The 17,248-nt window shown below is 32.7% G+C and overlaps 1 protein-coding gene across 1 annotated transcript; it reads right to left on the reverse strand.

Moving 5' to 3' along the window:
* Positions 1-1,200: 1,200 nt before the first annotated feature.
* On the reverse strand, positions 1,201-5,050 carry LOC149556551 (GDSL-like Lipase/Acylhydrolase superfamily protein). Its single transcript, XM_089830865.1, has 5 exons — positions 4,780-5,050; positions 2,990-3,120; positions 2,621-2,860; positions 1,797-2,046; positions 1,201-1,699 (listed from the first exon to the last, which is right to left on the reverse strand). The coding sequence occupies exons 1-5, from the start codon at positions 5,039-5,041 to the stop codon at positions 1,467-1,469; spliced, it is 1,116 nt and encodes a 371-aa protein (XP_089686991.1). The 5' UTR covers positions 5,042-5,050; the 3' UTR covers positions 1,201-1,466.
* Positions 5,051-17,248: the final 12,198 nt, after the last annotated feature.

Consider the following 17,248-nt stretch of genomic DNA (forward strand, 5'->3'; position numbering starts at 1 on the left):
TCTTAGTATACCATCCCCTTTTTCTTTTCTATATTTTTTTCATACACTTTTAATTTTGCAAGTTGATAAGATATGTTTAGAGTGGGAATCAAGTTTTGAATTTATTTGATTAGGCATTGTATTTTTTCTCACACTTCTATTTTTACAAGTTGATAAGCTGCAAGGTCTCACACCTAGAAATTGTAAAATTAGAATACTAGATCTAATCCAATAGGGTGCAATTTCACATGACAACACAAACCTTGATTAGTACCAACTAGATGCAATGAGTGTCAAGTGGACTGTTTATGTTCATGAGATATGACTTTCTACTAATCATTACATACAAATGTAGGTCTATGAGATTTATTAGAAAACAATATAATCGAATCCTATAAAAATATTATAATTTTACACACTCTTAAAAATAATAACTACTTTATGAGGCATGACACTTACTTAAGGTTTTACAGATGAGATAGCAAACCAAGAGGGATTGACCTTGGTAGAATTGTCATGACCTAATACACTTAAGGTGAAAAACCAAGAAGAGTAGAACTTGGCCTAGAATTGTCATGGTCTAGGACACTTGAATTATAGAAGTACTAAGATTTTCCATATGTCCCAAAAAGTCTCCATGGCTTATGTCTTAGAGGAGTAACTAAATTCATATAACTTTTAATAAGATATAAAAACTATCTTTATCCCCTTATAAAATTGCTTGCATTATATATGTATTTAACATTTTTAATACACATTTAAATTATTTATAATGAACTGAAATTTAAAATATAATATATGATTTTTCAATGAATTAATATGTTATTTTAAATTTCAATCAATCAATAAATACAATCAAATACTCATCTCGAATGCTAATTGAACTTTGTCATTAAAAATAAAACCCAACTAAAATCATAATCTAATTCAAAAATAAATAAATAATTGAAATTTTAATTCAACATTTATAGTTAGAATTGGTTAAAAATAGTAGATTTTATTATAGAAACCTAAGTTCAACTCTCTACAAAAAAATCTAATAATTTGACTTTTGACAACTAGATTTCTAAGTTATAATTCTTAGTCTCCCATAAATAATCTCTCTTATTATTACCTATAAAATCTCATTTAAAAAAATGAAAATATAAATTCTCTCCAAAACTTCCAAAATAAAATCACCACACAAATATTATATCTTATAATAAAACCCAATAAACAGTATTCTCGAACGCTATATATTTCTTCTTCCTAAAATGGAGAAACAACCAGTTTACAACAACAAAAATCCATTACAATACTCCATATTTCTTGATTGTTGGCACTAGATAGATGGAACAACCATATCTCTTCATTAATGGCACTAGACAGATGGAACAGCCACAAATTTACAACAAAATCCATTCCAATAATAAACAACTAATTCATAGAAACACTTAGAACCATTACAAATTGATAACAAACAAAGAAGACAGAGTATTCCATCAAAATTATGATTGAGATGGGGATGGAGCAGGCGAAGGTGGTATGGAAACTCCATGTCCAAAAGACAAAGTGGGCAAAAGATTTTGTGCAATAACTACATTGGCAGCATCAGATGGGTGATATTCATCCCAAAACACATATTTGCTTCTGTCTTTACAGAGCCTCGCTCCTGCTAAACAAGTCAGTGTAGGCCGAATTCTTCCCACCGTGCAGCAGGGAGAGTCAGAGTTATTGAATCCTGCAAAATGCACCAAAAATGAGTTCAACCCAAAATGAAATGAATTTGAATCAAATTATGCTTCTTTTGAATGAATGAAGAGAAAATGAGTTCTTACCATACTGCGCAGGATTCTGTATAAGTTTGGAGAAGAAATCAAAACCATCACCGAATTGGAATTGGGCTCCAGGGAGCTGGGAATTGAGGTCAGTGATAAGCTTGCTGCCTCCCTTATTGAAATAGACGGCCATGTCGTTGAGATCAGTTTTGCAACTTCCATCTTGGGTTTGTATCCTTTGCAAGGGAATGCACCCCAGAGGTCCCAATCCAAATAATAGTAGCTTCCGGGCTCCCAAGCCATGTAAAAGCTGCCCACCATGAAGATTAGTAAGATACATTTGTGGGAAGGAGTTTTAAAGGGCATTGTGGGGAAAATGATGATCTTCTATCTTAACTTGTTTGTGGCATTTTCTTATTAATATCTAATTTATCATCCATGTCAATTTAGATAAACATACAATTCCTAAATCTAGATAATTATTATTTAAATAAGAATATAATGTGACTTAGTGAAGAATTAAGATAACCACAAATCAATTATAACTCTTATCTCTATATTAAAAAAATAACTCATAATAAAATGATCAAACAAGACTTACTACTTTCTATATACACCTACAAATTTAGATAAGAAAATTTGATTTCTAAATTGATTTAATTAAATAATAATAATCCTAAGGTAACCATAAGTTTTAGGAATGTCAACAAACCGATTGGTATTCTTAGATAAGCCCTACACACAATGTAAAAGAAACAATATTTAATTAAATGAAAATTTGGTTTAGAAGTGGTTGAGGGTTGGTTAAGGTAGTTCAACATCTTTCTATGTTTTGAAATTTCTTCCAAGATAACGAAATTACAAAATCAATAAAGTTGTCTTACTGTTAATTGTCTGCGCAATGTAGCGACCAAATAGTCTGCAAAGTCATTGGCACTATATTTCCATGAATCAGTTGTAATTGGAAGCAAATAATTGTTTATGTAATCATTGCTTCCAATGGCGACTAGAAACACTGAATCCCTGATAAACTTTTCAGTTCGGTTCTCACCATACTTTTGGGCCAGTAATGTCTTTGTGCCTACAAACATCTCTATTTGTCTGTAAAGTGACAACCTTTGTATCTGCACATGCATTTTCAACAAGAAAATTTTAATTAGTTTAGTAACTATTTCTCTTCTATTTAGTTAAGAATGTTTTCATGAATATCTTTCTTGTGTCTAGTTAATAATTTTGAGAGGAATAGTGATTACAAAGTGCCATCCCGTTTCGTTAAGAATCCCTCCTCCGCCTGAAGCATAGTTGACTCCTTGTTTCAATGCAACTTCCTCAGTTGTGGTAGGATCCATATATGCTGCTGGCACTGGTAACCCTAACTTCTCAGCTGCACACACAAAAAAATGTTGTCAAATAGCAAAACATAATTTCTAAGTCAAAATTTGGAAAATACAATTGATGAATGTAATGATATGTTCTTTGATTATGTCATTAATTAATGAAATAAAAGTTCATGTTAGTTATGATTGTTTCTACAAAATTTTGTTAGGATGAATGTATATATTGATTCTTGACTTCGAATTGAATTCATAAAAGATAGAAAATTGAACTCATAAAAACATAAAATCTTCCATTGGAAAAGAGAAGGAAAAAAAACTATTTACTTTCAAACCTGCACACTTAGTAGAGTGCATTGGTTTAAGTAACTAGCTCCAAAGTGGAGCTAAATCTTGTGGATTGAATATTTATTACCATTGAGATGTTTCTTTTTCTTAGAACATAGAATATAAATGTATAAAATTAGTATTGGTCAAAAAATGACCTCTGAAGCCAAGTTAGCCAAATCAAGGTTGAAAACCTATTAAATATAATTAAGTAAATTAGATAAGTAAGATTTGTAAGGGTAATAATATTTTCTTTGATAACATGATCTATTAAGATTTAAATTTCTTGGAAGTATGATACGAGGTCAAGATTGTACCCCTTGATAATTTTGTAGAATCAATACTACTTAGTTCTTGTATTTTAGATAAATTGATACTAAAATAAGTTTATATTCCCATATCGAGTAGAAAAATAATCATATTGATGATACACAATCTTCCATTGAAATCAAACTTGAACACATATTGGAGCTATCCATTGTAACTATAGTCAATCTATTCAATAAGATTCAAAATTCTAGGTGGCATGATATAAGGGATGAGGTTAGAGACTCTCCTTAAGCAACTTTGGAAAAATGGACAACATTCAATTTTTCACTCTTAGACAAAGATATGCCAACATAGGTTCATTACCCACATATCATATAACAAAATGAACTTGTGAATTATATAAAATCTTCCTCTAACAAATATATTTAAAAGGTCATTATTTTTATTCACACAACACATATCACAATTCTCTATATGTATCTAGTTTCATTGCGACTAGAACTTTTGTAAAATCCTTAAATATCTATTTGAATGTGGCTTATTACTTTAAGAATACAAATATATAAATTTAGCATAGGTTAACATGGACTTGTACTCCCATATAAGATACTAAAATGAACTTATGGATGATATTAAATCTTGCATCAAAGAAAAAAGAGCTTACTATTTACTTTCAAACTTAAATGCATATTAGAGTGCTCTATTACAAATAACCAACTTATATTATTATTGAGATGCGACTTATTTCTCTAAGAATACAAACCTATACATCTAGTACTAGGTGAAAAACAATTTGAGATGAACTCATTCAATCTTGGCTGCCATTTTAAGTCCTTATATATTATTGAGATGTGACTTATTTCTCTAAGAATACAAGCCTATACATCTAGCACTAGGTAAAAAACAATTCGAGATGAACTCATTCAATCTTGGCTGCCATTTTAGATTGTTTAGGGTATGGATTTGATGTCTATTTGACCACATTGTAGATAAGGATGATCTATTATGCCCTTTTGTAGAGATCATAATGAAAGAGCAATATTCTAAATTATCAACTAAACTCTCAAATCTTCTTGATCAAAAGAAATAAAAGGAAAGGTTGAGAAAAGTACCAACAATGTCCGAGATGGTTCTTCCATTGGTGAATCTTCCAGTGGGCATTCCATTGCCAAAATCGATACCATACCATGGATAATTGGCCTTAGCCAAGGCCTTTGAGAAATAATTGTTGTTTCCAATATCAGACAAAGAGTCACCAAATATGAAAGAAACGCTCTTACTGTCCTCTCCATTTACAAAGACAACCACCACCATGAACACCATGACCATACAAACTCTCGAATCCATTTCTCTCGAACTTTCCAAACTACTCATTCAGTGAATCCCTCGGTGGGTATATAGAGCAAATGAGCAATGGCGTTACGTGTACGATTTATGAGAAATAGCAGTCGATAACCAAATCAACGTAAAAACACCCATTTTTGATCACCTGCCTTACCTGCTGTTAACCGTCCAACTGTTTAACAAAACTATCAAAATGAATGAATGGTTTCATGGCGAAGAGGACCCCACCTTGAGTCAACAAACGATTATAATGTGGTGTATGTAGCTCAACAAGACAATATGAATAGTAATAGATAATTGAGAAGAAAATCTGTCTTTGACAAAACCATCATACAGATTTAACAAACATTTGTATTGTAGCAAAACTTTAGGTTATCTTCATTCATACGACACCCACTGGAAGGAGTATTTGGTTGCAGAGCAATTTGAGAAACCCAGAGTTAAACGACTTAGAAATGAAGACTTTCTCCAAATATTGTTCATGATGATATCACTATTTTCCAAATATGGCACGACAAAGTAACAGTGAATGTTAGTCAGCATTGCCACGAGGAGGGCACTCTCTATGGTGCAACCAAAATGTTTCATCTTAATGTATAAATATAATAGACTTCAAAAATACATTAAAAATTGGTGCAAGCATTTTGGTTGTGCCAGAGTAAGACGTTATCGAGGAATGACTTCTTCCACACATCATCTATTATTTATATAAGATAGTATTATTGTTGAGTATGTTATTTTTTTTTATCAAATTTAAGTTTACATATTATAATGTATTTTTATATTATTTATATTGGTTTTCTTTTCATAATCTATTTCAATATTATAAAAATGTAAACTATTTGATTAAAATACATTATATTAAATCTAATTTTTTTGGGTTGTGTCATTTTGTATGGAGAATAAATAAAACTATTAAGAATAGTTCTACATGTAGCTCATTAGTTTTTCAAATTGTAGTCATTGTTCTAAATATTAAATTTGTTCCTTATTCTTAACAACCCTCTTAAATGCTATTCGTCAATTAAATTCTTAATAATAAATGTTGCCAGAATCAAACTAGAGAAAAAATTGGAGGTGAGAAAATTGAGGAAAAACATTGTGAAGTCAAATATCCTTTTTCCCAATAAGCTTTTACTACTTATTTCCAATGCTTCCCTTTTTCAATGTTTATCTTCAATTTTAAAGCAATACTTGCTTGACTAAAATAGGAAAAGATTTCAATTTATTGTTTTCTCATGATAATTTTTTTTGATGCAAAAACCCTATAAAGAGATGATATGAGTCATCCAAAGAAATTATGGAAAGAATGCACAAGATGAAAGGTCATAAGTACATATACAATTTGTAAGTGTCTAGACTTTGATAGTCTTTCATGGTATGTTTGGTGATGATCAAAGATCTATAATAGATAAATATGTATGGTATTATTTATTAATCTTTTGATATCAATGATTTTAAGGAGGTGTTCAATTTTTTTTTTTCTAGGTTCTTTTATATGTAGATTTCATGTTTCTCATTTGTTTTTAATAATTAAAGCAAAAAATCAATGGGGATGGCCCTTACAAAAACAAGGCCCAAAGGCAGAAATCAAGCCATCAACAATACATAGACAACACAATAGATATGACTACAAAAGCACATATCACAAAGGCAATAAACCTTCAAAGAAAAAGCAAAACACAAACTGGAAGAGAAAATGTGCTAGAGTTTGAAGAAATATTCTTCCTAAGTCATTGACCAATTGTACATACAATATTATCCTTGGGCTGCCAAACGAAGTAAAATTTTCTATGGTAGACATCAACACAACAACCAGAGTGATGAAGAAGTTTAGTGTTAGCAAAAAAATGGTTTAGAATTGATGCAAGAGCATCTTGGGTGTAAGAGCAATTTTGCATCACCCAAAAATATTTCTTTTTTGTTTACTGAAAAAGGGTTGTCTCAGTGCAAAGTTGTTGTTTCTTGAGGCTTGTTGCTTAGTAAATTAGTCATACAAACTTAGAATGTCCTAATTTTAGAGGTGGATGTTCATCTTGGATATATCAACCTACTAGTTGAGGCTTAGTGCCATATCATGAGTAGTCATAGATTTATTGTGGATTTTTGGTGTATAATTTTGATATAAAAACTTTAGGCTCACCATTGAAGACCTTAGAGGTCCTAGATGGGCTCTGAGATGGGGTCAACTCGAGCTTGTGCCATTTAGACCATGTAGATCAAAAGTTGAGGATTCTAAAAAGTGGTTATAATAGCCAATTGGAGCAACAGTTTGAAAGTTATGGCCTTCCCAAGTCGAGTTAACCAAAATTTTCAAAATAAGTGTCAAAGGTGTATTAGATTGACTCTATATGCAATTCTAGAGTTAGTCGACCTTAAGGGTTAAGGTATGATGTCTAGAGACTACCTGGGTAGTGTAAAAATGCCTATTTAAGGAATGCTTGTACATTGCCTAGGATAACTTTGGGTGCTAGTTCACAACTTAGTGCTGCAAATTATTGTAAGAAAGGCACCTATGTGGGTTTGCATATTGTATTTCAAACTTCTATAATTTTGCATTTGTGGTGATAATAAGAAGCCCATATTTTGTTCTCACTATAAATTATTGTTATTTCTTTGTTTATGTTATGTGTTTAAGGTATCAAAGGGAGCACCCTTCATCAAGTGGTATGAGAGAAGGAGTTCCTCAGTAGCTGAGCATATTGAAAGATCGCTAATTGTGAGACAATTTGCACTAGAGTTTTAGTAGAAGCATAAAAGAGTAATAGAAGATCTATAGGTGTTACACTTGAGGGTTTTAGAGCCCTCTAAAGACTAATGGAAGCATTGAAAGAAAAAATGCACAAAGGACTAAATCTTGTCATAAGAGATGAAAGTCAAGATGACGACGAAGAAGAATAAAATGTTGAAGTAGAGGTGCTTCTAAACCTAAAGAAAGAGAGGATTTTCAATGCCATCTCTAAGATTATAAAGACATAAGTTTGAGGTTCCCACATTTTTAGAAAATCCTAACCTAGAGAAGCTAATCAACTAGATCAATGAATTGGAAGAATACTTTGAGTATGACGATATTAAGGATCATAATAGGGTCAAGTTTGTAAAGGTGAAATTAAAGGGACATGTGAAGATCTAGTGGTAGGAGGTTTAATTGGAGAGAAATAGAAGAGGAAAGGAAAAAAAATCACTAGATGGGATAACATGATAACTAAATTGAAGTGAAAAATATATTCCCATGGATTATGAGCTTGATCTGTTGAATAAAATGCAATGGTTGAAGCAAGTGGGAAGATCTATTCAAGAGTATATTGAAGAGTTCTATCGAGTTCTCATTAAAACCAACCATAAAGAAGTTGATACGGAGAAATTTTCTCATTATTTTAATGGGTTGAAGCCAGGCATTCAGGAGGAGCTAAGTTTGGTTTGAATGATGAGTATTGAGAAGGTGTACCAGTTTTCCCTAAGAGTTGAGGAGAAGCTAAGAAAAAAGTTTGATAACAAAATTAGTGGTAGAGGTCATGATAGAAGATTTGGCGAATAGTCCTATGGAGGCCAAAATGATGACCAGAAGAACAAGGATGAGGCAAGCAACAATAGTCAAAACTAGAAGGGAAACAATTCTAATAATTTCCATGATCAAAACAATAGAAATTCGAGAGGAAGAGGTAGTGGACAAGGATTTTGAAGAGAGGGTTTTCATGGAAAATGTTTTCATTATAGAGAAGAAGGGCATAGAGCATTTGAATGTTCCCTGCGTTAAGGAAGGATAGATCAAAGAATAGAAAACTGGGCCAAAGTTGTGCATGTTGATGAAGATGCATTCTAAAGATGCTAAAAGAGGAGAAGTCCTAGTTAATCAAAGAGTCTTGCGGAGTGGTGAGAATGAACCTAATTAGTCAAAGGATTTTGTTTCACACAAGGTGCAAATGTGAAGATAAGTGTTGTGATGTGATCATTTGGTAGAAGTACTAAAAATCTGGTGCAAGAAAAGATGGTCCCAAAGTTAAATCTCAAGAGGCAAAAATACTTGCATCCATACCATATTATCTAGGTGCAAGATGACCATAAGGTCATGGTCAATGAGTAGTGCTTAGTGAAGTTCAAGATTGGAAGCTACTAGGATGAGGTACTTTGTGATGTCATATCTATGGACATATGTCATATGTTGTTGGGTAGGCCATGTCAGCTTAATATGCATGCTGTACATGATGGGTGAGAAAACCCCTATACTCTGACAAAGGATGGAGTAAAACATAATGAGACCATTAAAAGAGAAAGAAGAAAATGTATGTAGTGCTGCCAGAATATGTTTTATTGATGGGAAGGAGTTTCTCAAAGGTATGAGGCATGGGCACATGTGTTTTTCTATAATCCCAAAAGATGGTAAAGAATAAGTAGAGGAGGTACTTGCAAAAGTTAAAACTTTGTTATGAGAGTTTCTTGATATTGTGTCAGATAATGTACTTGATGGATTACCCCTAGTGAGGAAGATCAATCACCAGATGGATTTTATTCTAGGAGCTAGTTTGCTAAATGAAACACATAGAATGACACCAATAGAAAGTGAAGAGCTGCACATACAAGTTCATGAGTTGTTGCAGAAGGGGTTGATTCGAGAGAGTCTGAGTCCATGTGTTATAACAATAATCTTAGCACCAAAGAATAATGGAGAATGGAGGGTGTGCACAGATTTGTGGGCTATCAAAAAATTACAATCAAGTACATATTTCCATTGCCAAGGATGGATGATATTATGGACTGTTTGAGTGGACCTATGTATTTCAAAAAGATAGATTTGAAGAGTGGGTACCATTAGATTCACATTAGAGAAGGTGATCAGTGGAAGAATTATTTCAAGACAAGGGAAGGATTATATGAGTGGTTAGTCATGCCTTTTGGGCTAACCAATGCACCAAGAACTTTCATGAGGCTCATGAACGAGGTGTTGAAAATATAAGAGGAGTAACTGAGAGGAGAGGGCTAAATCAATTACTACTAAAATAAATCCTAGATCCCTTAGATGTCAATACAAATCAAAACATAAACTCTGACTAAACTATATTTTGTTGTTACTCGATAAACACACATGCACTCAGTTTATGCTAGCAAGTGTTGTAACTTGGTAAACACTAAAATAGCAATAGTAACTTGGAAAATGAAAGTCTTAATATAGTTTCTATGATCATCCTTATTTAACTTAGTTGCATACACCTAAAATAAATAACATGAACACAGGTGACACCAAGATTTAACGTGGAAACCCAATTTGGGAAAAACCACCACTTGCAACTAGTTATTGTTTTTCACTCTTTTGAAGTGAGCCCTGTTAGGAGCCAATCCTGTTAAAGGTTACAAAAATAACTATTAGGTGTGACCCTATTAGAGGATTTAATCACCCTATTAGGAGTGTCCTTGTTAGAGGTCTTTAGACACTTCAATCTAGAAATTCCACCTTGTTAGAGGATTTACAAAATAGCTATTAAGCTAACTCTGTTAAGAGATTTAGATAACTGCTACAATGGTTAGATAGCAACAATGAGATGACCTTACTTATGATGCAACTAAATTACTAATTATAGATATCAATTCTAGCTTGTATACTTGATCCTTTATGATTGAATGTATCTTTTCAGCTCAACAAGGATATTCTTATTATCCTTCTAAATCGCTTTCGTTAATCATCTTCAAATCTTCTATTATGCTCCACACATTCAATCCTTAAATTGACCTTATATTTATATCTTACACATTTTAAAGTCTTCTTGAATACAATTTATAATACTTAATATTCATCTCCTTAGTCAACTAGAATCAACAATCAAATCAATTGAATTCACTATGCCAAAACAAGAAAAGCCTTCGTTAGCCAACCCTATTCGGTAGACACTAACTCAAAAATAATTTTTCCATGTTAACCAAATGAACTCAGTTAACACTAAAAATTCAAAAATTTTCTTTGGTAACTAAGTGAGATTGATTAAAATTGGTTTCATCCAACATTTCCTTCAATAACCGAGTGAGCTCGGGTAACACTCAACTTCTGTGAACTTTCCTTTGATGACTGAGTGAGCTCAGTAGACACTGTCTTCTCAGCTTGGATGACTTTGGAATGCTTGGTAGACATAGGAAACTATCTTCATCATCCGAGTGAGCTCGACATACACTAACTGGAAATGATATGACATTTTGTGCAACATCAAAGAAAATACACAATTAATCAATTACTTTCAACAATCTCCCTCTTTGGCATTGGTGGCAGCACAACATGTCATAATACAATGAAATTTTAGAGCAAGAATAAAGTAAGGAACATATCCTTAGTTTCATTTTGATTCTCATCTATGAGAACTCCCTCTATCAGTGTGAACTCCCTCTACTCTTAGTTTCTCCCTTTGATTTCAAAACTCTACCTTCAACATCTTCTTTTGATAGAAAACTCTTCATCTTTGATATCAGACCAAGTTCTCCCTCTTTGACATTTTTGGAAGTAATAAAATTTATATGAAATATATACTCTTGCTATTTATAAAATTTTGAATTTTTGGTGAGATATGACAACACTCTCCCTCTTTGACATCCCATGCCAAAGATAATATTCAGATAATATCAGTGTATGTTATGTACTAATTCATATGCAATTTGCCCTTTTTGATACTACATCAATTGATTGATCTTCAACATGCTCTAGTTGATGCATCACTAAACTTCATTTAGTGAGCTTCAGATAGAGGAATGACCCCTAACTTACCTCTTAGATACAAAAATGCATCCTTAGGTAATGGCTTGGTGAATATGTCTACAATTTATTCTTTAGTATTCACATATTCATATCTTACCTCTTTATCTTGTACCAATTCTCTCAAAAAAATGGTATTTTATAGCAATGTGCTTGGTTTTGGTATGCATCACACGATTCTTTGATATATTAATTGCACTGGTGTTATCATAGAATATAACCACTGGATCCTTGATTTCTATCTTCATATTTGCCAATAGTTGTTTGAACCAAACAACATTGGAATAATTAACTGTTGTTTCCACATATTCTTTCTCTTCTATATACTAAGAAATACAATTATGCTTCTTGCTTGTCCAAGACACCAATCTTTTATCAAGAAAGACCACTCCACCATTGGTGCTCTTTCTGTCATCAACATATCCTACCCAATCAACATCTCTGAATGCTTTCAAATCCAAATTGCCTCCATTTTTGTACTATAATACATAATCTTTAGTACCTTTTAAATACCTCATAATTCTCTTGATTTCCATCATGTGATTTTCTTTAGGATTTGCTAAGAATCTTGTGACCATACCAACTAATAATGCAATATCAGGCCTTGTGTGCACTACATATTGTAATTTTTCAATCATTGATTTGTATATGGTTTGATCCACCTCTATGGAATCATCATTTTTGGAAAGCTTATGTCCAATAGACATAGGTGTTCCAACTAGTCTTGAATCTTCCATTCCAAACTTCTTTAGTATCTCCTCGATATATTTGGATTGAGTAACGTAGATACCATATATTTTTTTGCTGGATTTGCAATCTAACAAAGACTTTCATCTCTCCAAACATGGACTTCTCAAATTCTTTACTTTCTCTTCTTAAAATGCCTTGCATAAGTCATCATTTCTTGGAAATAAAGTTTCATCCACAAAGATTTGAGCCAACACAATTTTCTTGTCTAGTCCTTCTCTGATGTACAAGCTGTTGTTATCATTTGTTCTTTGAAAACCACTCTTTATCAAGTAGTAAAGAAGTCTTTCATACCAAGATCTAGGAGCTTGTTTGAGACCATACAATGCTTTGTGTAATTTTTAGACCATATCCTTTTTGCTAGGATCCACAAAACCTTAAGGTTGTTCTATATAAACTTCCTCTTCAAGAATTCTATTCATGAATATAAATTTTACATTCATTTGATAAACTTTAAATCCTTTATGTGTACCATAAACAAGTAAAGTTCTAACAGCTTCTAATCTTGTAATAGAAAAAAAACTTTCACCATAATCAATACCTTCTTTTTGAGAATAACCTTTACAAACTAACCTTGCTTTGTTTCTGGAAACTTCTCCATCTTCATTCAACTTATTTTTGAAAACCCATTTTGTGCCAATTACATTTTTATCCTTGGGTCTAGCAACAAGCCTCTAAGTCTTATTCCCTCTATCTATTCTATTTCTTCATTCATAGCTTCAATCCAACTTTCATTGTCCAAAGCATCTTTCACTAATCTAGTTTCAAATTTAGCAAGAAACATGTACTTTTAAACTCATTTAACTTGTCTCCAATGATCTGATCAAGTGCATGGTGCCTTTTGATATATATTGCTAGCACAGGTACTTTGGATTTAGAATTTGTTCCAATAACCTCTTCATGATCTTCTGTATCAAGCTTGGGTCTCACTATCTATGACTCGTGTCCATCAGACTCAGTTTGTTCAAGCAAGAACTTGGTAGCTCCTAACTGTGACTTGGGGTTTTTTTAGATAGTGACCTTAGTTGTACTAGTTGCAACTTAGTAGCTTTTGGAGATTTTGGAGAGTTTGGAGGTGAAGTTAGATGACTTCTAATTTGATTTGGCATTGTATCAAGTTTATAGTAGAAAAACCTTCTGTAATCCTCAGGTTCTTTGATGCTTTCTTCTTCACTCCTTTTTCAATCTCATCAATTCTCACATGTGCACTTTCTATGATCTTATGACTTGAAAAATTCAAACATTTGTATGCTTTACTTCTATAGGAGTATCCTAGGAATATTCTTTCATCACATTTGACATTAAATTTACCTTTCCTAGATTCCTTCGAGATATAAAATTTGCTACTAAATAATTTCAAGTAACTTAAATTAGGTTTGTAGTCATACCATAGTTCATAAAGATTTTGATTTGAGTCTTTATTCAATTGTAATCCATTCAAGGTATGCACTGTAGTACTGATTGCTTCCTTCTAGTATTTAATTGCAACACTCTTTTCTATCATTAAGGTTTTTGCACAACCCATGATGGATCTATTCCTTCTTTCAATTATACCATTCTTCTATGGTGTACTAGGGGCTGATACTTGTCTCTTAATTCCTCTTTCAATGTAGAATTAATTGAACTCATTTGAAATGAATTCACCACCTCTATCTAATCTCAAACACTTTAGCTTCTTTCCATTTTTTTTCTCTACTCTTGCTAGATACCACTTAAATTTTTGAAATGCTTCAGACTTTTCTTTTAGATACGTTACAATCATCATTCTAGAATAATCATCAAGAAAAATAATAAAGTATGTATCTCCATTGTAACTCTCAATTTCAATAGTTCCACATAAGTCTGTATGAACTAGCTCCAAGGCTTCTTTAGAATGATAGTCCTTGCTTTTGAAAATTTTCTTCCCCACCTTACCAATTTGACAATCTTTTCATATGACCATATCAATTTTCCTCGAGCTAGGAATACCTCTTACTCTTTTCGTCTTGCTTATCTTGATTAGGTTATCAAAGTTTAGATGAGATAACCTTTTGTGTCATAAATAGCTTTCTTCTACTTGACCAATAAAACATGAAATTTCACTAAGATCTAGGTAGAATAGGTTACCTTTTGTTTGTTTTCCAAACCCAACTAGATTTCCTTTTCCATCCAACAATTTGACCTTCCCATTCATGAATTCTACCTTGAACCCAATGTTATAAAATTGTACCACACTCAGTAGATTATACTTTATTCCTTCAACCCAATAAGCATTATCACATCTAAGTTCATTGGTTAGTGAGATACAACATTTTCCATTTATGTAGCAAGGTTCATTATTTCCAAACCTCACACTTCCACCATCATAATGTTCCTTATGTTCAAGATTTGTTTTATCACCAGTCATATGATGTAAGCAGACACTATCAATAATCCATGTATCATTTTTTCTAACATGAGAGATAAGTGTCATGTTATCTCCTTCATCATCAGATTCATCTTTTACAACAATATATACGATTTCATTGTCTTCGCTACTATCTAAATCTTTAGCCATAAAACAAGATTTCTTACCTTTGTCCTTGTAGTCTTTGTAGTTCTTGAAATCCTTCTTGCCTTTCTATTTTTTGTGCTTCTTTTCATCTTTGTTTTCTCTGCTTGGACATCTTGCAACAATGTGTCCAACTTCTTTACAAGCGAAAAAGATTAAAGGAATCTTTCCTTTGAACTTCCCTTTGCCTTTGGGATATCTTCTTGCAAGTAGTGGGTCAATAGTTTCAAGATCACTGTCAGAACTATCTTCCTCTTCACTTTCAAATTGTTTTGGTTTTGACTTTTTGGCTTTCTTCTTGAGTGACAACTTGGGTTCAAATGCAGACTCAAGATTGCTAAAACTAGAGATATAATTATCATAGTTATTGTTGGAATATGAAAGGGGAGGGGGGTGGGTGGGGTGGGGGGGGGGTGTGGTTGAATTAGAATTATCACACTTTAACCATTAAAAAAAAAAGAAAATAAACTTCGTGCATGTAAACATATCAAAAAACCATAAAGTAAACACATGCATCACAACACATAACACCAAATTTGGTAACCCAAAAACCTTCCAAAATGAGAAGGTAAAATTGGGGTGGGGATGATACCCACAAAATCACTGTAGCAATAATGTTTGACCACTTCTGATGGTCTGCCCTGTTAAAGGCTTTACACTATATCAATAGTGACTTGTCTAAAGGACTTACAAACACTTTACATGAAGTGTCACCCTATTAAAGGATTTTATCACCTTTTCAAAGGTTCTACAACCTAGTTGTTAAGCTAACTTATCAACATAGGATTTTCTTTCTAATACAATTGCTAGAGAATATTAGATTAATAAACTTGATAGCTTACAATCCTTGATTGCTGAATTCAGGCACTTGATCTACTCTCTTTGATCTTGATCCTCTAAGATCTGATATTTATTCGATGCCCTTGATCTATTCTGATCAACTAAATACTGCAATGTTTCTCTGTTCCTCTAAGTCTTTTCACACTTCCCTCTGAATTTTGCTATAGTTTACCCATACACTACTCTCTTCCATGCATAAAATAGTTTTTGTCCTCCTTTTAAGGATTTTGAAGACTTAGGGTTAGGTATGGATCTACGATCCATATTGAATCTTTATTTTCCACTCATTCCTTGCACTTTTCTTATTGGTTGCATGCCTTCTCCATTTTTCTTATTGGCTACATGTTGATTGCATAGTAAATATAAAAGATTCATTCTTATCCTTATTATCCTTCGAGATTCTCTTATGTCAGCTCAAAAAACAGTTTACATAGGTGTTTTTGCAATTACAAACAATTATATCAAATCTGTGTTACTCGACACTTGTTACCTCTGATGCTTGGCTCATATAGAAAAATTGGCTCACTCAACATATGTAGATCACTTGACACCTGAAGGCACTTGGCACCTGTATCATGCTTGGCACTTGATCTCCAATCAACACCTAAAGATTGCTCGATGGCTAAAGATTACTTAGCACCTATTGGAATTCTAGCTCAGAACATATAGTGGCTTGACATATATAGTGTACTCGGCTTCTATATGAAAATTGGTTAAGTATGTTGACACTCAATTGTCAAAACCAATCTAAGACTAAAAATCTCCCCCTTTGACATGAGTGTCAAAAACACTTAACTAAGCATTATGCTTGATCTCTTTGAGTACATTATTCAATCTATTCGACATATATACAAAATTTTAAAAACTTGTTCAAAATTTTGTAAAGAACAATATACCTCAAAATTCTTATAAATCTCCTTGAGATGATGTGCCATTTCTATTCCTGTAATCAAAATTCTTGTGCTGAATTTGTCTCATGCTGATGTATCTGATATTCTTTGCCTTTGCCCTATTTCTATTTCTTGTGCTTACTTGCTGACTTGTTCTATTTGTTCTATTTTCACTTGTTGTGCACTTGCAAATTTTTATTCATATATCCCCCTTTTATATGTCTCCCCCTTTTTGGCTACCATAGGATATGTACAATCTTTCCCCCTTTATTCTCCAAAAGAACGTAATTACTTAGTATTCTCCCCCTTAGTTATTAATCTCAATTTTTATTCATATCTCCCCCTTTTTGACACTGATGTCAAAGGGTACTAAGGGTGGAGACCATATTTTTCCAAAAATGTACTATTTACCTCCATAATCATCCTGAGAGCTGCATCTCAATTCTCCAAAGCAATTTCCAATGACTTGTGCTGGATGGCAATCTCTGCAGCAAGAT

This window comes from Cupressus sempervirens, chromosome 5 (assembly GCF_028749045.1).
Source record: "Cupressus sempervirens isolate cs-2001-9-10 chromosome 5, ASM2874904v1, whole genome shotgun sequence".
NCBI classification, from domain to species: domain Eukaryota; kingdom Viridiplantae; phylum Streptophyta; class Pinopsida; order Cupressales; family Cupressaceae; genus Cupressus; species Cupressus sempervirens.

Bases quoted from the DNA above. Each gene is read 5' to 3' on its own strand.
- LOC149556551 (XM_089830865.1), bottom strand. From the start codon at position 5,041: ATGAGTAGTTTGGAAAGTTCGAGAGAAATGGATTCGAGAGTTTGTATG. The intron at 2,861-2,989 runs GTAATCACTATT...ATGCATGTGCAG, and splicing joins ACGAAACGGGATGGCACTTT to ATACAAAGGTTGTCACTTTA. The intron at 1,700-1,796 runs GTAAGAACTCAT...TGCATTTTGCAG, and splicing joins ACAGAATCCTGCGCAGTATG to GATTCAATAACTCTGACTCT.